Source organism: Falco peregrinus, chromosome 4 (genome assembly GCF_023634155.1).
Source record: "Falco peregrinus isolate bFalPer1 chromosome 4, bFalPer1.pri, whole genome shotgun sequence".
Taxonomy (NCBI): domain Eukaryota; kingdom Metazoa; phylum Chordata; class Aves; order Falconiformes; family Falconidae; genus Falco; species Falco peregrinus.
This window is the reverse complement of record NC_073724.1, coordinates 76,477,412-76,500,418: the sequence shown is the minus strand read 5'-3', so window position 1 is coordinate 76,500,418 and position 23,007 is coordinate 76,477,412. Positions and strand designations below refer to the sequence as shown.

The 23,007-nt window shown below is 35.2% G+C and overlaps 1 protein-coding gene across 28 annotated transcripts in view; it reads right to left on the bottom strand.

Annotated features, from left to right (window-relative positions):
* MYCBP2 (MYC binding protein 2) overlaps positions 1-23,007 on the bottom strand; it is a 200,650-nt gene that overhangs the window by 12,634 nt on the left and 165,009 nt on the right. For 24 of the 28 annotated variants that reach the window (XM_055802981.1, XM_055802964.1, XM_055802967.1 and 21 more), the window contains 17 exons: positions 22,765-22,934; positions 21,675-21,919; positions 20,810-20,977; positions 18,975-19,132; positions 18,342-18,541; positions 16,973-17,122; positions 14,445-14,605; positions 13,671-13,827; positions 12,797-13,021; positions 12,119-12,184; positions 9,591-9,830; positions 9,360-9,458; positions 8,491-8,571; positions 6,972-7,238; positions 4,627-4,910; positions 4,226-4,322; positions 1,115-1,234 (listed from right to left, as the gene is read on the bottom strand). In XM_055802981.1, the coding sequence (XP_055658956.1) occupies positions 1,115-1,234; positions 4,226-4,322; positions 4,627-4,910; positions 6,972-7,238; positions 8,491-8,571; positions 9,360-9,458; positions 9,591-9,830; positions 12,119-12,184; positions 12,797-13,021; positions 13,671-13,827; positions 14,445-14,605; positions 16,973-17,122; positions 18,342-18,541; positions 18,975-19,132; positions 20,810-20,977; positions 21,675-21,919; positions 22,765-22,934 (2,888 nt within the window). The remainder of the gene's footprint in view (positions 1-1,114; positions 1,235-4,225; positions 4,323-4,626; positions 4,911-6,971; positions 7,239-8,490; positions 8,572-9,359; positions 9,459-9,590; positions 9,831-12,118; positions 12,185-12,796; positions 13,022-13,670; positions 13,828-14,444; positions 14,606-16,972; positions 17,123-18,341; positions 18,542-18,974; positions 19,133-20,809; positions 20,978-21,674; positions 21,920-22,764; positions 22,935-23,007) is intronic. The other 4 variants (XM_055802966.1, XM_055802976.1, XM_055802992.1 and 1 more) reach the window with 1 other exon arrangement.

The following is a 23,007-nucleotide window of genomic DNA, read 5'->3' as shown; positions in this document are numbered from 1 at the left end:
AGTTTTTGATCAGAGGTTTGGTTTGAACAGAATGGCTTTTGTTGAAAAAACTCTATTGGACTCCCCCCAGAAGAGCACAGCTCCCTGACAGAGCTAGGTGCGTTCACGAGGAGAGCTAGGCTGACCGTCAGCGCTCCCGCAGGACCTGATTAAACTAACACAGGGACAGCAGGAGCTGGTGGTGCTCTGAGACCATGTCTTCCAAACAGCAGAGAGTATGTAAGTGACAGGATGAAAAGGACAACTGGCACAGCCTTCTAGGATGCAAAACAACGTGAGTGTCAACGGCTTGTAACCATTGCAAATCTCTTCTTTCACATGTAATTATTATGCTTCAAAGCCAAAATCTGAACTCCCTAAGCAACAGCAATGTCATTATTTACAAGTATGCCTTTTATGGTATTTCAAGCAATATATTAAGGTTAAGTTAGTTCCAGTTTCTATAAAAGATTCATGGAAGAAGTAAAGACAAGATAAAAAACCCACCCCAGGTAAATAATGAAGGGTTCAGCAAATGACTTTTCATTTTGAGACTAAACCACAAGTGAAGCTTAGCTTAATTGTTCTACAGAATGCTTGTTACCGAGTGTTTTCATAATAGCCTTGAGATGTGGCAGCTGATGACCTAGAAGTCAAACCACTTAATCGTGTAGAGAGCTGGAAAAAGACAGCTGATACATATTGTGCCATTTTCCACACAGATGATTTCATAGATTTAGTAAAAGGCAAGTATCATAAACAAAGCAGAATCACCTGAAGGATAAAACCCCAAATGTATAAGCCTAACATGTATTCTTCATTATTTGGGAGGTGCCCAAGATGCATATTTAATCACAATTCAGCTTTTCCTGGTGTATTTCTGCCGCAAAGAAGAAAACTCAAGCTGCTGTGACACAGAGATCCAAGACTTTTAATAGGACAGCGATTGCCTTAGTTAGGATACCTGTCCATTATGCACACAGCTAGATTTGGAGAATATAAACTGTGTACTGTAGGCATTGTTTCCTGAAGCAACCTGTACAAGGACATTTCTTCTAAAATATAGGAAGGCTCTTGGATGGGCTCCTACTGCACATTTACAAAGAACTAATGTTAAGTTTAGTAAAGTTCTTACTCTGGTTGTTGCAATGCACCGCACTGGTGATCTGTATTCTTCTTCCATTTTGGTCAGAGCTATGATGGTTTCAGCAATAGCATTCTTCGTCACACGGGACCAAGCTTCCGACAGATGACCCTGTTAAAGAGGAAACTCAGTTTATTACAGCTTTTATTAAGAACAACTAAAACTGTAATTTGAGCTGCTACAAGCTGTATCATGTTAGGATCTCAAGTTAGAATAGAAAAAGAGGAAGTCAGGGAAGACTTTGAGAAATCCAGTGTTTTTAAATCAGAGAGATCTGGTGAAAGTCAGCCCTCAAATACTCAGGTGACTGACTGAGGTAGTCTCTAAGCAGCTACTGGAATAACTAACTTGGAATAGGTAGAAGGAATATGATTTGAAGAATGAAAGAACATATTCCTGAAGCTCCCTCCGCCCGACTCTGAGAAAGAAGCTGGAGCACAAATAAGCGACAAGAACAACACAAAGATTACAGTGGATCCCTAGAGAAATCAGCTTCACTCGCCTCTAGCTTGGCCTTCCTGAATACTCTCCACAGTTTCTGTATTTGAAAGAAACATCAGCACCATAGCATACTTTCCAAACCAACCTCAATGATTCTGAGCCTGCGGCACTGACTCATACCCTAAATTCCTGACTCAGAGACTGCTGAATTCTTAAGTCCTTAATGTAATCTCCAGATTTCTGAACTTGATGCTAAAGGTGACAGAAATAATTGAGACTCACTGGACTCTAAAAAGGAAGGTATAGTGACTAACCGGGATGCAGGTACCTACATACCGCACATGTTGAAAAAGTGAATCACATCTGTAACTCTTAGGAAGTGGCTAGTATGACTGATGTCACCCTGCTGATAATTAGCAGTTCTAAAAAGCCTCAAAGAAAGGTTTTTAAACCAGGACCCCTCTGTTCCTCCATCCTCCTTTGGGTAACAGGGCTCAACCCCCAAAGAGGTTTTGAGCATGCCTAAAGCACAGAAGCTTCTTACAAAATGTATTCAAGAAAAACTCAAGAAATTACTCCTCTCTTGAATGGCCTCAGTCCAGTCTCCATGATCTCGAATGAAAGGGAAAAAGTTCAGGTGTCTTCCTCATACAAGAGAGGGGGGTCCTTACTGTTTGCCTACTGAATACATTAGAGTAAAATCAGTCCCAATCACGCCTTTAGGAGCTGCTACAGTTTAAGTAAGCAATTCAGTATGTACTGAAAGAGGGATTTATGTCCACATTTGAGAGGACTACACTTTATCTGACTGACTTGATCCCTTTATTTTTTTTGTAATAAATAGTTATATATTCATTCCAAGTAGAATGGTTTAAACAAGAGAATTCAAGACCCCACCAGTGTGCCCAACAGCCAGCACTAGTGGAAAACTATCAGGTACGTGGGAGGTGGAGCCTAGCATACTCGGATGTACATGCAAGTTGACTTATCTAACGCCAGAGCTTTAAGAACTTTCCTACTGATTTCTGCAATGATTTTGGAGAACCAGATATTAGCAAATGCAAGTTTCATGGGCGAAGGTCTTGAATGGGTAGAGTTGCTGCTTAGACGAAAATATAAACATCTGATTCCAGTCAGCCAGCCATTTTCTATTTCTACTAATCTCTTTATTCCAGGCGAAGGTCTCTGATCAGCTTAGTTTTAATCAGCTGTCCATTTAGGGACAGGCTTTCCCATCATCATGGGAGCCACAATCTCATAAAACAAGGACCACCGAGTTGCTTCAAAAGGCTTGACCAGTACTATTTAAAAATGCTGCAGAAGAAAATCCACTATTTCCCTAATGTTTTCCCACTTACTCAAAGCATACCTACCAACAATGGCTACAAATGATACTGGCAACAACGGTTAAAAAAAAATAAATCTTGAACAAATTACCCCCCACCTCTCCAATTCATTCCCAATATATGTTGCATCTTATACACTGAAAGAAGTGGGGTGCCCGAGGAAAACATATAGACATATACGTAACAAGGGGCACCATGTTAATCATTCTGGCATTTGCTATCTTGTGAGTACTTGTCTTTCCAACTGCTATTTTTTTTTGGTCCTAGTATTTATATGCAATTTCCTAAAACGTTGATAAAGTAAGCAAAACCAAAAATCCATCATGTGGAATCACAGACCTTTCCCTCTAGTCAGTGGAACAACGGAAGCAAAGACAAAGTGATCATTTTATGCATGGACCAGTACTGCTGAGGGACAAGACACACTTTAATTGTAACTCTTAGCTAAAGATAATTGTGAGATTCTGAAATCTTGTGCATAGAATTCCCATCCAGCTTCAGCCACTTTGAGAATGGATCTCCTTAATCTAAGTGTAGTGAATGGTTTAGAAAATAGGACTCCAAAGCTGAATATACTGAAACAGCTTTCAAAGGGTAATCACAGAGGAAAATCCATGTCATTTAGAGCATCTTGCTGAAATAGGTACAGAATTAAGGAAAACAAACAGAAACCTCCCAGCTGAACTCCTCTCCCCTAAAGATATACAAACCCTATTTATTTTTTGCCAATATTGTTTCTGGGAAATACCTGAATAACTTTTCATCAAATTCTTCTGCCAAAAAGCTTGCCTGAAGCAGATACAACTATGGAAAATTCCAGCCCAGATGTAATAAGTAATAAACAACTATAAATGTAGATTTCAGCAAAACTGAAAGAAGTCAGTCTTAACATGCAGTCTTAACCAGAAACTCCACATATAAGATCTACCTACAACACTATTATCTTACTCCACAGATACTTTTTACTTTTCAAGTGGAGTTCTGAGTGCTCAAGACTTTAAAAAATTAGGCCTCCATGTTAATAATGTAGAAAATGGCACACAATTATTGTTTACTACTTAAATTTCTGGTACAAGCGACTTATTTAAAAGCTCATTTCAAAACTGGATTTCTGTTTAGTGGAATCAGAACTCAGCTCCTCCGGCTCCTAGGCCTAGACTCTACCCAGAAGACTCTTATCTTTTTGTTCTTGAGACCAACTCACATTTAACAGCTCAACCCAATACTAACTGTAATAGAAAGTAATGAAAAAATGTACTTTTCATTATCAGAAATATTTGAATACCCTCCACACATATAAAGGATAGAAACTTACTGCTGCCATGTCTTTAATGAGTTTAATAATGATCTCTGAAATCTGTGTAGGTGTTGAACCCTTCATCCACCAGTGGCTTTCACCTCGCCGAATATAGCTGCCAAGGACATACGGTAATACGTGAAATAAAAATCAAGTAATTGAGAGAAATCACTATTTGTCAAAATCCAGCACAAAGAAACACTGCACATATTCAGCATATGGTAGGTTGTGGGTTTCTTTTATTTTATTTATTTTATTTTTTTTTAAATCAAACTCACTAATAACATGACTCATACTGTAAATGTTACACAATTTTTTCAATTCATAAACAAAGATTGTAAGAGACAACATGCTAACTTCAAAGACTGTAATTATTTTGTGCTTTTAGCTTGAGAATATATAGGTGGTTTTAAACAAACCTGGAATTGAAGATCATTGGAAGTGTGACTGTAGTAACTCCTTTGCCTGCAGTAGTGCCAGCTGTCCCTGTTATAGTAGTTCCTTTGGCTTTTAGCTGTACAGTGAGAGCTTTGGCAATGCATCCCAAAAACATGTCTAAGATACCTAGTTTATTCCAATCTCCTTTTTCTGTTGAGTGAATGATATCACTTATATCCGCTGGTGGAAGAGACTTCACTCCTATGATACTAGCCAGACGACTAGGGGTTACCTCGGGCAAAACACGTCTTAGTAATGATGTTACCTGGAGAAAAAATGAGAACATCACAATTCTTACCAAGACAGCTGGAGTTTTCAAGCAAAATCAAATAAAGTCTTTCTTCTTCTTCACAAGTTATTTCAGTAAGAAGGACTGAATCTACTTTCTGTACTTGAGTCACACCTAGAAGAAATTCTGTGAAGGTTTCTGTCTTGTTTTGAAGTGTTTATTAATATACCCAGTGAGACAAGGCTGAAGGGTCCAGAACCAATCTCACTCGAACAATACGTAGCCTTCATATCATAACAAAAATATACTTAGTACTGGACTTACAATAATAGCGATAGAGATGTTTGTACAACTCTGATTTGGTTGCACGTTGCATGTTACAGACATGTTACCCACTTTGCATATAATCTTTAGATGCCAGAAACTCTATGGTAGAACTGTTAGAGACACTTTAGACTTTTGAAAATAAAGTACTTGAAATTACATGCTTCAACCTCAACACTTGGTGGAACTGGGGTTGAAATTGGCTCTATCATGCAAAGTTTGGTCCAAATCAGGATGTTTGAAAGCTTAAGGAGTTAACATTTCATATCTGGTTTCTTAAGCCTTCAATGTTCTTTTGAAAAACCGTTTATATTTAAGAAAAAAAAGCAGTATTTTGCGTATCTGCAATATATCGATACTACTATGCGGGGCATTGCCTGCCTCCAGGCAAGTTGAGATGTGATGTTGTAACAGTTTAGAAAACTGGAAAAAGGAAGAGTAGCGAGTATGAGACATTAAAAATTCTGAAACAGGAACTAAAAATCCACCTAGAGAAGGCATACCAGCTAGCAACAACAAGCTAGCACATTAACCGTACAAAACCAAATCTTTTATATCTATGTTTATGTTATATTATGTGCATATAACTACACATATACTCAGACAGACAACATTCAAGTTCAGAAAAAGAGGTATTAAAGCTCTACCTGAGGATAGCAAAAGTAGAAAGGAACTGTCTAGTTCCACACTACTTTTAGCCTGGAGTAGGTGACAAACATGCTAAGGACTCATCAGATCAGTAACAGACACCGCTAATTTAAAAACCTCTCATCTTCCTTATACAGGCATTATATATGCAGAATATATATACCCCAAACAACACTGGATTTTACAGATCCTATTTGACAGACATTTCAACCATGCCCTACTCATTCAATGTCTTATCTCAACCAGAGAAACCTCTGCTTCATCTGTTACAATGTTTTCGCAAGACAGTCATTAGTTATCCCATAATTCTAGCTGTCACTATGCCTTGAGGTCAAATATGATACTAAAAGGGCAAGAATTAACTACAGCCTCCTGAAATTATACAAATATTTACCAACATTTGGAGCATATACAGCACATATAAATGGGGGTACCTGTAGCTCCCAAACCCCTTCCCCACAGTAAAGTGGCATGAGTTCTTACTAAAAAAATAAGCAGCAGTCACCTCGCTGGCTTCCTTCCACATGTGAGAACTTAACTGCTTTTTATACAAAATTCTTATTTTAATAAATAAACCAGCTTTCAAACTTCATACATTTGAGAAATGGGAAATTAAGGACAAGAAAGGTGAAGAACGGTATTACTCAAAGGCATTTCAGAACGGTTTGCTGATTTAGGTCATGATGACTTAAGCGTTAATTAAGCAATTTTGGGTTCCTACACCTGTTCTACCTCCTGGAGACAAAACATTACAAACATTCAAAAGTGAGTTTGTTCTAATTTTGCAACTCAAAAGCTGGGGGAAAAAAAACCCCCAAACCTAACACTTCAATTTCAAAAAGAGGTTCTGTAGTTGGTTTTTAAATGTTCGTATATTTCTATTTGCCCCTCCTCATGACTGCAATAACAAAATGAATTGCTTTATTTACAGTTATTCCCTAGGTGGAATATAGGGATGATCTGAGTAAGATTGAGAAAACAGTTTTGAAGAGAACACATGAAATTACATTTCACAAAAAAGTAAGTTAAAATACATATTCTATTATCATGCACACAATTATAGGATTCTAAAGACTTTTTTCTAGGAATACCAAGACAGAGGAGTAGTAACTAGTTAGCACTCACCTGTCTCTGCACTCTGGGCGAAGCAGTATGTAGTAATGAGAAGAGATCCTGCAGCAGAGTCAGCTGCTGAGCCAGGTACTGCCGGCCTACATTGGAACCGCTCAGCGCCAGCACCATTGAGAGCAGCTCAAAGCAATAAGCATCAGAAGAAGCATCTTCATCGTTCGGCTGCGAGTTGGCGTTCTCTTTGCTAGAGATAGCATGCTCCCATTCTTCACGCACACGGGTTGCTTCCATTCGTATGGCCTGGACTATATGAGCACACACCTATCCAGAAAGAATACAAGTACATAACAACTCTTCAAAACTTTTAGAAAATGAAGACGACTGTGGTTTATGTACCTTCACAACTATGACTAAAAAGGAAAGCCTGTGAAATTTGGCCTGTGCTTGACTTACTTTCCAACATAAATTCAAATGAAGAATAAAACTCGGATTTAAATCTGAGAGTAAAGATCAGATAAAATTCTTTAGAATGAAGATTTAGATTTAATACTGGATTTGTTTATCTCCATTCTGGAAAATTTCATTGGAATAAATCTTTTTTTTACTGTAGTTCCTGCCTTTTAATTTGCTTTTTATGTAGAATGCAGGTTTAAAAAACCACACACAAAATAACCCCCCAAAGAAATACATTTACTCAACACCCACAAAAGGACTTATTAACATACTTAGTCTCTTGTTTAGTTTACCATTCAGAAAGCTTAACAATTTTTAGAACCATGTTTTTGTCTTACTGATAGCATGTTAAAAAGCATTTTTAGGAGATTTTAAAGTTTGCTGAGATGGGTGACAAAAAAGTAGATCCTGCATGATTTATTATTCTAACAAACTTCAGAACTTATCTAATAGTTCTTGTATTACCATGAAAATCTTTACAGCAATGTTTGTCTCATGATAGTTGTAATAAAGATAATATAAAGGATGCTTTAATTGGTCTATTTTTTAAAAAAATAAGTATTCAAAACAAAAAGTAAAAACATACTCTACTGCTTTATGCTAAGAAAAACAAAGATAAGGAAGAAAACCACAAACCCAAACATTCATTGACTGCAGGAAAAAATAATTATAGAATCTATGCACTGATTACCTTTTTAGGATTAAATTTTGTTGAACCTAAATATTTTTTGATAACACAAATGGGGAAAAACTGTGCAAACTAAAATCTAAACTCTGTCGCTGAACCTCTCCTAGAAACTTGAGAGGCTCTACTATTACGCTATTATTACCATCAAACACGAATAAGTACCATTTAGAACTCAATTCTAAAACTTTTTAAATTGAGTCTAATAGGATAGAGGTTTTTATCCTATCAAAGTGAATCTTTTCAGTGTCAGTTTCAGCAGATTTTTCATATCACACACACACACACTATTTAAAATGTAAGCCAAAATTTGATTATACAGAACAACAGAAGAACTGCAAGTGTCAAATAAAAAGTTCTATAGTCACTGAAAATGAGCATATTTATTACAACACACAAATATTTATTCCTCAAAGCATTTCAGAATGAACAAACCTGCTTCTGCAAATTTGTCAGTTTGCTCCGGCTGAATATGATCCCTACCATGTGCTCCTTCAGGTCTGCATCTGATGTTGCCTTCGTAAAAAGCATATTAAATATTAGGTCAAGACTTTCAATTACATTTCCTAATTACTGTAGCAATTAACATGGAATATATCAATGAACTTTGTTTTAGAAGTTTGTAGCTTTTTGTTACAGAGAAATAAGATATATAGGCAAGATCAATTTAACTACGGTTAATGCCTCTTAGCTGGATTTACTTTTTCTTTGTAAGAGGCAATTTGAGCATGAAACAAAATAACATAAGCAAACCAAAGTACAATTACCTGAGTCTGAGATTTAGCAACTTTTCGTAGCTTAATACAATGACTGATTTAAGTCTTTGTAAAGCAGTGCATGGAATATACTATTCAGTTTATATATTTCACAGTAGAAGAAACAGGGAACATACAATTGAGTTACCACACAGCAGGTGTGAGAAAAATACACTTCTATAAATGCATAATTCAGTCACGAAACTTATTGCCCTTAGGTACTGGGTAGAGCAGAACTATATATGTCACCTGAAAAATGAAATTACTTTCATTGAGGACAGTCCTATTTTGGCTATTAAACATGACAGTCCAGATACAGTGACCTTTTCAGGAAAACTTGAACAAATCCTTGCTAGAAAACAGGACAGTATACTAGGTAAAAGGATACTAGTGTAGTTTCTTAATGATATTATTTTAAAAATAACAATTGCGACATTTTACTTCTGTTTTGATCTGAAGATTACATATCATAAGACATAGGATAAATATTGAAAATCATCCTGGATCATTTTTTCAGCAAAGTATTATTGATAGAATACAAATAAATACATTGTGTACTTTTTCTTCTCCTTCTGGGGAAGACAACAGCGCTTTTTCTTCTTGTTCTGGGGTTGGCTCAGCATCTCCAGAGATGAGTTTTCCAAATACCTGGAAGGAAGAAAGTGACAATTATCTTATCTCAGAGATTTTGTGCAGATGTGACATTTCACGTTAAAAGATGAAGCACCAAAAGTCTACAACTTGTATTAACTTTCACTGTATAACACATTAAAATCCCACCTGGGATGTAATAAGTCGGAACACTCGCAGCGTCTCAGATTCACAGTTTCTTTGTTGAGCTACACTTGCAGAAATCTGGCCTGCTATCTTAATGCTTTCACCATCTTTCCATCCAAGAATTTTCACTTGTCGAACTCTTAGTGTGTTCTCTGGACCCTTCAATTCAATTTTGATGATGTGATTGTCACCCCCAGGAAGTTCACTGGTTACCCAGCCAATATGTCTTGAATCCAAGTCTACCTATTAAACAGGAATATAAAGAGAGGAACTGACATTATTACATCAAACAAAAAGTCACCTACTTCTAAACCAAACCTGTCATATACTGCTGGAACCAAAACAGTGTTTGCTATGAAATTTTCATCCTGAGCAGTAAGACTAAGATGTTTAATTATAAAAACATTCAACATCATTAATTCTGATTAAAAAAATTCTCAAACTTAAAAAGAATTAAATATAGATATTTATTTTTGGTCTTTAAAGCCTATTAGAAATAGTGGCTTATCTATCCCTTTCATCCTCTAAGCAACAGTTCACATATTCAAAAAACCACTTTGATCTAATATTTGCTCACTACTTTTAACAAACAACAAAAAAAAGCAGCCTGAAAATTAACTGAAAATGTAACACACAATTATCAGTAGTTATTTCATCCCTATGCACATAAACACCTGTCAAAGAAATTGTAACTGTGTGGAAGTCAATGTCTGATAGTCTTATCAAGAGATGCAGGACTTAACAGTTGTAAAAAAGACAGATGAACTGTATCAAATGATTTTAAAACAAATATTTTTTTTTTTTAAAGAATGTGAATAATGTTTTAAGATTTAAACTGTGATGTCACTACTGGAAGCCAAAACCCGCTAGGGTGCCGTGCCTCACATCACAGCTCCGAGCAGCCCAAGCAGCCTAAACTGCACTTGGCCCTGAGCCAAGCCAGCCCTCTCTCATATCCATAGGCTCAATTATAACCAAGCTAATATTTGTTCTTTCCCATTTCTATGCTAATTCTCAGTGTCTGCATTGAACTGTGCTGCAGCAGACAAGACTGACTTTTTTTTTTTTTTAATACCATGAGACAGGGTATGCATGAGTTAGGGTGTAGTATGTGTGTTTGAAGATGAAAAGCTGTTGATGAAGTGTCAGAGGACTGTTCAGCAGAGGGAGCAAAGCTGAATCAAGTCCTGCCTGTCTTGTCTCCTGGGACTGAACCATCCCTGAAGAAATGCCAGGGCACTGTTTCAGCAGACACAAACAAGGCCAGGCACCAAGCTAACAAGCTGTGTCAATGATAGCAAGTCCAGCACCTGAGCTGTGCTGTAGCATTCTTTTATTTAGCTGGACAGCCAGGCATACCAAGTCAGTCTTCTCACAAAAAAAGAATTATCCAAGAGGGGTGCGTGTGTTTCCATCTATATTTTCTATCTACATATATAGACTCACAGAGGAATATACACACACACACACACACTTTATATCTCTCTACATATATACACACGCTCACACTTCACCATTTAGTATGAGCCCACTGTACCAAAGTTTTTTTTCTTCAGGTTTGTAACAACTTTTGGAGCTGTATCTTTGCTGTAAATGCTCTCTGAGGATAACAGGTAGAGAAAAGCAAGCCATCTCTTTGCAGTAAGACAATGCTGCTTCTTGAAGAATTTTACCACTGATTGTCAATAATCCAAATAAAGTTTTGAGCCCAAAATGGTAACTGCCTGCTTGAAACCTTAAATATCTTTGTCGGGTCACACCAATGTCAAAATAAAAAACATTATTCTCTGTAAAAAACACACGTGTCTATCATTTGGCTTCGCAACAGAAGTATAAAGACTGAATACCATTCTGAACTCGAGTCTCTGGACAGAAGTCTTCAGCCACCTGAAGCTGAGAACTAAAATAGCAGGGTAAAATGCATGCTATAAATGTATATTAGACCATGTAACTAGAAAAACTTGTCTTAAGGGTAAATGATTTATTTTCTCCTTTCTCATGGTGTTCTACTTCTGCTAACTCTTAAGCTGCATTTCTTTAATGAAAAATGATTCCATGAAGCAGGTAAAGGTGCAACACCAAGAAGACAGGCATCGGAATATGTAACAATGTGTTATACTAATTAATGCAATTATTTCAGGTATATTCAGATGTAAGTACTGTAAAAGAAATCAATCAGCTTGTTGGACCTTATAAAACACAACCTAAACACTCTTTTTTGGAAACTTCCTACATGGACACTTACACTTTCAGCTTCAGCAATTAAAAACCAAAAAAAAAAAAAATATCTAAGGAACATTTCATATTACCCTGTTCTGTTTCAGTAAAAGAGTAAAAGCTTGATCAATAATCAATTTATATAACTGAATTCTGTCATTAATAATACAGTATTTTCCAATAATATTATGATACCTGATGTTTGTAAAATAATTTATCTACTATAATAAATTGAAACTATTTGCTTAGAAAATCTCTGCTCTATGCAGGCAAAATGACATCAATTTTTCAATGTCAGCTGTTAAAATGTTTACCTGCTTTATTCTGCAGAGATCTTCTACCGCCTTGCCAGTTAGGAAGGTCATTGAAGTCACTTTATTCTGCAAAAGACAAGCAAAGTAAGAACACAACACTTCAACTGAGGACCATTCTGACTATTCCTTCTCTGTTAAGAGAGAATGTACATAAAAGAGTGGCAATTTGTTTCATTAAAAAAAAAAAAATTAAAAAGTGATCAAAACCAAGGACAAAGGATTCCAAAGCACAGCTCTCAAAAAAAAAAAAAAAAAGAAAAAAATTGCTCCTTGTATTAAAAGTTGGAGTTGAAATAAAGATATATTTCTAATATTACTGTACAGAATAAACCTGAATGCAGTAAGTCTAGAAGATAGTCTGGATTTTATGAAAACTCCTTACTTGAATGCTTCGACAGAAATCATGAGACGGAAAAGTAACTTAGGAAATAATCAAATGCTTCAAAATGCATCTGAAATTGAACACGTTAGTTCATGCAAACTGCACATTTAATTGGATTGGTCTGATCACATCAGCTACTGCTTTCAAAACCACAAGAATCAGAAACTTTACTTTGAAATGTGAGCTTCAGAATTAGAACTGAACTGGACAAAGAAAACTGTGTTCTTGACTGATAAATACAATCAACTTTGATATGCAACTGCAATGAGAGACATTTAATTTCGTTTTCCTCTTACCCCAAGATCTCTGGAATTGTCTACGTGAACACACACATAACGTGCATTGATTCCTTTTACACAGTTAATTGTGATGTTTTTAGTTTTGTTTTTATCTTCATCTCCTGACTCCCAGAACGTTTCTGTAGATCCATCTGTTAAACTACCAATCATAGCCGGTCGGCTTGATGTTTTAATGTCAACAATGCTGGTTAGGTCTTTTAGACAAACCACTATACACAGTTCCTGTGAAAACAAATGAGAATATTTAATAATATCTGAAAATAACCCCAAATACAGGCATTATTTACATTTTTTTAAACCATACAGGCTTTTTTGTTCTGAAGAATCTGTACTCTGAATTAAAGAAGAAATTTGTCATTTATTGGTTCAAATTACTTAGCTCTTTAAACCAAAGGAAATATATACTAGCTAACAGCTGAATATATTAGGAAATGCCTAAATTTATTAATAAATGGAAGAAAGCACTTTAAAGATATTCATCAGGAGTACTAATTTCTAATCCTCAGAATAACAGAAATAAAAAAAAGATATAAGCAAGTAATAACTGGAGTATAAAGCATTTAAAAAATGGACTAAATAAAGGAAATGAATTAACTGAATGAACTACAAGAGACCCCCAAACACTTTACTTGCAAAGAGGCACTTACAGGCACTGCTCCAAAATTTAGGATAGATGAGCTAAGGCTCAATACTTGTACCTTTAAAGTTAAATATGAGAACCTGAATATCAGCAACAAGATCCCAAACTGAGATATATTAAAGGAAATACGATATTGCAATAAAAAATGTTTTAATTCAAACAGAATGATCGTAGAAAGTACAGGCTGTTCACAATCAATCTCTGCTTCTGAGAGAGAAATGTAATACTTGCCTGATTCATCACTTCAAAACCAGACTGAACGCTGATACTAAAACTCTCTTCACTATCTCCATCATCAGATTTAGACAAAATATTGTTGATATGATGAAAAACATTGCTCTGGTGCAGGAACTGGTGATCAGATTGTTTGAATTTGAGACTCCAGCACCTGAAAACACATTTAGTGGACTTCGAAATTTTGAATATTGTTTAAAAGACAACCTATCAGTGAAACTTAATTACATTTTTGCTTCTCAAAGTATTTTCTATAAAACTTTAACTTCAAATTATTGCAGGATCTTAAGTGTTTCTATGCATCATTTTGAGGAAGGCAAGAATAAACGTTTCTTAGAATTTTAACAGTGAGTAGTATCATTATTATTCAAATTGTATATTTGAGACAGATACACAGGAAAAATTTCAAACCGTTTAAGGACACTATTCAGATGATGGATTTCTGAGTAAAAGGTATCATGCTACCATGCACATACACACACAGATACCACCGTATTATTTGATGATATGGTTTTTTTCCATAGTGGATATAGTACAGAATTTACAAGCAAATATATTTTTCTCTATAAAGTCTTTTATACTGTTATTTATATGTAGAAACACATAAATGCATCTTTTACATGTATCTTTCCTATGCATAAGGATAGATATGTTCCTTTTCACATGGGCACATAAAGTCATTTCAGACTTCCTATCTACATTGCAAAATCTTTTCATGTATAATGTTACAACATTTCCAGCCTTTTAAGAATTGTCTTAATTTGTGCTTACCTTAAGGCCATTTGCTGTAATGCACTACCACTGGGAAGAGACATCATGAGATCAGAGATTGTCTGGAGAAGGCGATGAAAAGTGTGGGGTAATGGGTGAGCTGCTTCACCAGCAATCACTATATCTGACAGAGGATGTTCGCACACTCTTGTGTCTTTTTCCTAAGATGCAAAGCAATTTGTATGTTGTTAACAGACTTTCAGAGAAAAAAAAAATAAAAAGAAACAAAAACATTAATGATATTTGGTTTAAGAATAACTACAACAATCCTGTAATGAATGTGAACTTCAAAGCAGTTACTTCCAGAGAATTTTTACAGTAACAAGTTATACATGAACACTAAACAAGGAATTTGGGAAGTATACTGTATACTACCACATGTTTCTCATGATTTACATAGGCAAAAGATAACATTGCAATAATTTGAAAACAAAGAAACAAACTAGGAAAAATGACATATTCTAGCTGTTAATAACAACTTTTATGAGCAGCAAAAACCAGCCATAACAAACTTGCTAATTAAGCTAGGGTTATCAGCTGCTTTATTTCATTAGAGCTGTGAAAATAATGATTCTTAGTAATGGTGTGCTAGTATCGGAATGGCTGTGCATTGGGAGCCATGTTCCACTGGGCAGTGGGTATGAAGACAGCAGCAGAGGGCCAAAGAGGGTGGGGGCCAGCAAGGTTTGTTATGGGGAGGAGTAGCAGAGAAAGAGAAGGAGGTTCTGATCATGATACCCTATGTCAGAAGGCAGAGAAAGACTCATTTACGAAGGATACAGACTCTTTGCTTCTTAAGAGAGAATCTGATACTGCTTGAACCATGGAACCCAGCTGCATGCCCCCAACCTACTGACATCCAAATCCAGATTAAAACTTACTATTTTAAACCCATTAAATTGTCTATGTATATTCTTGCAAGTACATTTCCCACACATCTCAATTGCTTGAATGCCTAGAAATGCTATGGTATTACTCGAAATAAATTTTAGGCACATGCTTACCTAGCCAAGAACCATCAAACCAGACATTTCTCTCTGTTTTCCTGGAGGGCCTAATGTGGTAAAGTGTGCTCAGCGTACCAAGTAAGAAGCATGAGATTGAACTCTACACTAAATAAAACCAATTATTCAGAAAAAGTTCAAAGCCTAAGCATTCACCTTATAACATCTTGCTCCCCCTGCCTCCTCTGGAGCTTGGTAATTCTGGCATTTTGTTTTGCTTTAGGAAGGACATTGACCTTGAACCTACATTTTATGTGTTAAATCATTTATGGTTTTAGATCTCCATCTCCTATTTTTACAGAATTCATCCCTGGGCTTTCTCACCCTCTCCCTGTATGTTAAAAGAATAAGTAAAAATATTTCACATAAGGAAGTGAATCCCATTTGTGGAAAAGCACCAAACTGCCTTGGATTAATTACATTAGGTACATAGATTACATGGGTATTTTTTATCATATGATCAGACTACTAAAGGAAGATCTGATTTGAATATACATCACCTGAACAATATTTAACAATTAGCTGAAAACTGTTGCCAGTTTCTGTATGCCATTAAATTATTCATCCTACCCAAGTGATCAAGGAGAATTTTTTAAGTCCCCCCTCTTCATTGTATCAAGGAGAAGCAGCATTCCCACCAGAGCAGAAATGGCATATTTTAACATTCCTTTCTAATGTCCTTTAACTTTCAATTATTAATTATCCAAACTACAGCTAAGACAATATTTGTTTATTCTTTTATATAGTAAAGGTTCTTATTCTGTAGGCTGACCAGCAAGAACACATTTCCCTCACTCTAGCAGTGCTTTTGATGTGCAGTTACTATTGGAAGGCAGAAAGTTGGAGCCGTGCACAGAAACAATATTCACAATATAATGCAGAGAGCTACTGCCTACCTTTTGGAAGAGTGCTATGTTAGACTATACCATTTTACATGCTACATTTTCAGAACTGTAAATTTTTTTAAAATCACTAAATTAACTACATTTAGTGTACATATAATTTGTTTTAATATATACTTCTCTCTATACTTAGAATTACTTAAATTAACTACAGATTTTCAGAATTATCTACAGACTTTTCTTAAAGCACTGAAAGACACAGCAGACCAAACCACAAAGCTTCTCTAAAAAATATTTTCTCTTTTCTTTCTTCTTATTGGGGGGCAAAGGAAGAATAAAAAGCAAACAGTTCATTTTTTTTGTTACTAGATTAGCAATGTGCTTATGCTTTTTTTTTTCTCCTTCCTTCCTCTGAATACTCACAAAAATAATGCATCAGCACACAAAATCTGGTGATTTGAGAAGAAAAAATAATTTATCTATGACTACCAAAGGAGATCAAATACAATTTAAGCCTAAGAATTTTTATTCCATCATTAAGATACTGTTTTTACTGAGAGGATTAAGGGTCTATTTATTTTTGTTCTGTTTTGTTTTTTACATACAATAAAAATATTTCTAAATTGACTACAAAATCAACAGAGATGCTGCATTTATGAAGGGAACACTGAACCTTACTTACCTGTTCTGCATTTTCTTTATTTGATTTATTTTCTTCATCCTCCTCTTCTTCAGGCTCTACAGGTGCAGGGGTCAGGGAAGCCACAAAATGCCACAAAATATCATGAAGAGAAGTTGTTTGAATGACATTACAAAGCAGCCAGTTGAAAGCCTAAAATAACACACACGCATGGAGTTACTATAATTGCTTAATCAAACCTGCAGTAAAAACCATTCCTTAAACCATGTATTTAAGGAGGTGCACTGATGCTTTTGGACAGACAAACAATAATGCAAAGGTCTTCAAGTAAGACACATTGTTCTGTAGCTACAACAGTTTATTAAAATGACAACTATATTACACAGGATATAGCAAAGTAATTCACAAACACCGTACACCAAAATAAGTTCTTTGAAAAAAGCTTTTAGGATGAAAAAGCAAAGTTCTGAAGTATATTCAGAGATTATTACAGGATAAGGTGGCAGCACTCCTTACTATTTAAATCGGTTAAACAAGTAAAGATCCTTCTTAATTTAGAACTCTGTAGGCTGAGATGTGGTTTCCCTGTTTGGTCTCTGCCATTGACTGAATTAATCAAAACAATTAAGCCACTTCCAAAAAGTCAACATAATGGGGAAAAAAAGTTTTTTAAAACTATAATATTCTTAAATTCTTCTAAAAGCTGCAACACTTTTCACGCTGATGTTTGGAAATTTGACAGTTGCTTAACAGTAGAGGTGTGGTTTTTACTTCATCTGAGAAAATCCATCTATATTTTCACACATTAAAAATATTTGGAAAATACCCATGCTGTATACAAGTTCAGAAGAAACATTATTAAAGCTTAGCTAAAATAAATACAAAACAACAACAAAAAAAGCCCTCAATGAGGCTGTCTCTTGTAGCTTTTATTGAAGCAACTGATCTTTAATGGATCTTTTGGTCGCTCATTCATTATCTACATAACAGGGGTAGCATTCATCCATCTCAGAAGGAAGTTGTGAAATATCTAGCTATTACCAGCACCAAAACAATTCTAAAGAAAGAATACTCAGTCCCAGATTTGAAAAAGGAATGGCAAATAAGACCTGGAAGATGCTGGGCAAATGAGGAGAAAGCAGTCTTTTTATAGTTGATTTTTGCAGCCTTAATAATATTCTTTTGTCAGAGATTTTCTACACAACAGATATAATATTGAGGAAGGTTTACAAACAATACTTCTGTATTCATAACTTTTAGAGTTAATAATACAGGTAACTGAACTTTTAATATAGGTTTACTGCACATCGCTTTTTTGTAAAAAAATATTTAAAAATTCTGAAAGAAAAATTAAGATAGAATTTAAAAATGTCTTATTTTAATCATACAAGATCTATTAGTACATTAATACCTCCATGGCAAAGACTCGGCAAGCAGATTTCCGTAAGGCTTGTTTCATTGCTATTTCAAGTCCTTCCAGATCATGATGCTGGATTACAAATGCCAATACTGGCCACTGGAAATTTCTCTCTCCTTTGGAAAGAGAGCTGTGGGCGGAGATTAACCGAGAAAGTTCAGGAGATGGATGTCTCAGGAGGGAGGACCCCACTTCTATTCAAAAGCATAAAAATATGCATACATCAGGTTATTTGTGCATTTTAATTTTATAGCCACAGTAAAAATAAAAAGCAATGGAGCCATTTTAGAATTAATATTTTTTTTCATTTCTTCTACACGAAAAATGCATTTAAAAAAAGCACTATGGAAAAATGATGCTTCAACAGAGAAAGAAAATACCACTTTAACTTTGAAATCAAGCACAAAAGATGCATCACAAATTTCAGAACCTCAGTAATTCCTGAGCTGTTCTTAGACTAACCCTGTGCAGATTAAGAAACAGCTAATGTTTATTAAAAACCAGAAATGAAAGCCATTACATCTATTTATACATAATTATATTTGTCTACAGTTTCCAAGAACTGCAAACCCAGTGCCATATATCTTTGAATACTTTTTCCACTGCTTCTCATGTCTGTGCTCTTACCTGCATCTCCACTGTTGACTCGTCTCCTAGGGATTGCCTTTACACGGGCTGGCAAAATCGAGTGCTGTTTGTCATATTCTGATGCAACAACTGAATATGACCTTTGAAAGACTGTACGCTTTGCAAGATCTGTATCTGTTATTGGACTGGTTTCCAAACTACAAAGAAAACAGTGAAGTTACAGACTCATTAATGAATATATAGAATATACTTGAATTATACATAAATATTAAATAAAGACACATGCGTTTCGTAATAATGAAAATGCTGCTACTGCATGAAACTTTGTCTTATGTACCTAACAACTGTTTAAAGGCTGGAAAAGAAGGAACATGTTTTAGAATTACACATGGTGAAAAAGCATGCAAGTGCTTTATAAACAAGTGTAATGGTGTACATGGCAAGTCCCAAGAATTTAGGTATTTTTTTAGAGAGAGACTACAAACGTTCAGATTGTGCCTGAATTGAAGTTTCAGACCAAATTTTCCCTGAGAATGCTCGTGAAAACACCTATGGAGTGAACTTTTAATTGCAAGCAAACTGAAATTTAGAACTTTACATGAAGTAAAAGTTTCTAGTATCATTAGCTTTAAAGCCAATTTTCAATTGCTATGGCTACGCCTCTGACATGTTTTACCCCTTACCTTCAGTGGACTTCTTACAGTCTGCAGAAGAATTCCCAGTTTATGCTGTCCCTATAGGCCTCAGGAGACCATGGTGTCCACAGTTTTAATAAAGGAATATAGCAATACGATGCACTCCTAAGGAGTTTTGTTACAAAAGTTCTATTTCTGAAAAGACTACATTGTAGATTGCAGTATTGCAATGAGCTGTTTTTGCTGTCAGTATAAAATATAACAGATTGAAATAAATACAGACTAAAAGCAAGTTTTCTCTTCATTACATCCTCATTGTAATATGAGGAATCACTGTTTAACATCTCAAAATACCAAGCATCTAAGTTGATTCTGGACTATTATTAAGTAACAGTAAAAGCCTTTTTTTTCCCTGGCAAAACAAAAAATTCTGTTATTGCCTGAATTAGATCACAGTAAACTTAATAAGGTAAGAAACTGGCTTAACTTGACAGAAACCATCTAGCACTCTTGGTCTTAGATAGCATTAAGCTGTCATTCAGTGACATTCTAACTTTCCACAGAAAGAAGCAGCAACGCTTGCTTTGAAAAATGTAAGGCAATGAAATTCCCTCCTGTTCAAACTTCCCTTCAGAATGAAATCCTGAAAGGAGAATAATAGGCACTGCCTTTCAAAAAGGCCACTAATCTGCGCTATAGTCAGAGGCGTTAAAGAATAGAAATACAGGGGAAAAAGACCTGCTACATTTTCAAGGAGTTCGCAACAGCTGGTTGATTGGTCCTTGGACCCTTTCTTCAGTTCTGGAGATTCTTGAGAAATTGTATTTGTCTCTATGGGGAAATAAAAATTTCCCTGAGGTATACTAAGAGTCATTATCAATTACTGAAGAACATTTTTTCATATTTATGTTGTAAAACCAAGATCTTTCTAGAGGGAAGCAACTGGTTTGCATTACAGGTAAAAGTTTCAAATCCAATTTGCAAACTTGCATTGCTAATGGTTGAAAATATACCTGATATGCTATGATTCACTGAAGATCCTTTTCTAACTACAGCTTCATATGTTTTTGGCGTTTTTTGCTAACATTCCAGAGACTGATCTGGGCTGATCTGATCCTTTAGTTACTTAACTACAGCAATGTTTTCCTCTTTTTTTTTTTTTTTTTTTTTTTCCCCTTAATTGGTGTTATGCTAATGCTTTACTATTTGTATGTAGTACCTAGAATTACAAGGAAGTACCTTGGGGGCATAGATTTCATGTTACTCTCTGGCTCTTCAAAGACATTAGGACTTGCATCAGGAGTAACTGAGATGTACGGTGCAGGTACTGAAGTTGAGCGCAGGTATCTCATCTCATCCTGGAAAAGGTTGTCATCCTGGTACCCAACAAAATTTTCATGATGATGCCTACATCAAAATAGATTTTAAAATTAGGATTAAGGATTACAAATTCCTGAAACACACACACACATACACAAAAGTCGTTTGCCAATCTATTTAGCCAGCCAGTGCTATTCATTTACCCCTCACCTAATGCATTTATGCTGGTTGTGACTTACAAGTGTTAGTGGAAAATATAATGGCATTTTCAACATACAGGGAGAGGGGATCACCCTTTGCTATCTTTCAGTATTTTCACTAGGTATTTCCATTATGTACTTTAGGTCCAAATGTCTATCCTTCATAAACATGAGACACTACAGTGAAATCTACATAGCAATACCAAGTAAACACAAATCTTCTGGTTTCCTTCCTAGTATTTTTAACTGTGAAGAGAGGGAAGTAGCACATATGTCTGCTACTAACATATTAAGTTAAATTCTTCAGGAAATTCTAGATTTTTTGGACAGAAACTAAGCTGTCATTAAAAAATATTTAGCATCCAAAAGCTACTCAGGGTATATTTAACTCTTGGAGCAAATACAATCTAAGAAATTGAGCAAGATCATTGAAATGTAAAAGAAGAACAAAAAATAATTAAGAACTAGGAAAATATGTATTTTTCTATGGATGTTCTACATTTGTGTTTCTACACAAATATTTATCCAACTCCATAAATAGATATGAGTGTTGAAATCAATATTCATAAACTTCCTTTAATTACCTTGCTAAAGTCTGTAGATAGAGACATGGCATTTTAATGGGAAAGTCTTCAGAAATTCCTTCTTTGAGACTGGGAAGTTGAGATTGGAATGCTTTTGCAGGGTGGTAGCAGAGGATACTGGGCTCAGCAGCACTACTCAGTGACAGTAAATACAGTGCATTGGCTTTAATCACTTGATGAGCTTCCATAGTTGGCAAGGCACGAGGAGTCTTAACTTGCATTGGTTTTCTCCTAGATTGTTTAATCTAGAGAAATTTAAAACTGGTATGTTTATACTTCATCACAGGAAAAGCTGACAATGTCAGTTATAATAAAGTTGCTTGATCCTTCCTGTTCTAAAATGTTTCTATTACTTCATATATATATTTCTATTACTATATTTCTATTACTATTATGTATTTCTATTATTCTATTAATGACACTTTATCATTTTCATAACTGTGCAAACTTTTAATAAACAGCTGAAAATTTTGATGTTTTCCTTAAGACGAATTTTGTGTGCAAAAAGTTTCAACAAATTTAGTTTAAAAAGAAAGTTAAATTAGCATTGTTCTGCTTATCTTAAAACCTCAAAGTATATTTGTATACTTTAAGCAAGAATTTGAAACTGGTTGTGGAAAACCAATGTAAGAACAACAGTTTTTGTACTTTTCCCATTAAAAATTGCTCAGTATTTGGCATCTGTATCCAATGATTTGGATGAATAAGATCATTAAAGAAACTACAAACATAAAGTTAAAACAGTACTCATTTCAGTTAACAAATAAAACAGAATTCAAAGTTAAGTAACATGACACGTACTTTTAAAAAATTAGGCACTACATTCAGTGCTGTAGTTCTATTGGGATAAAAAAATAAAATTATAAATTTGAAAGCACTACTATCTGAAGGGAAGAAATTTGGTCACAAGTAACCAACAAAGGTTCTACCTTATTATTTTAAGCCATCAATGACATAAGTGAATATTCTAAAACCTTCCAGAATTCTGAATTACCATTTTTTTTAAAATGGCCCTACCTTATTTTCAAGTTGTGAACAAGTACTATTAAACAGATAGAGAGCTAAACATGTAAGAAACAGATGCAAATACCTTCTCTCTTGCTGCTGCTTGCTTTTCACGGAGATATTTTTCTCTGCATCGATCACAAACCAAATACCAAGTGCTTCCTCCAATACCACCATCACCACAATTACCAGCCCATCCTCCACAAAAGTGCCCAATGCTATTATAACCTTGGCCACCTGCATAACGGCCACAACCTACATTGGAGAAAAAGATTTAAAAACCCCATTATATCAAAAGAATGATTATTATTACATTATTTATTACTGT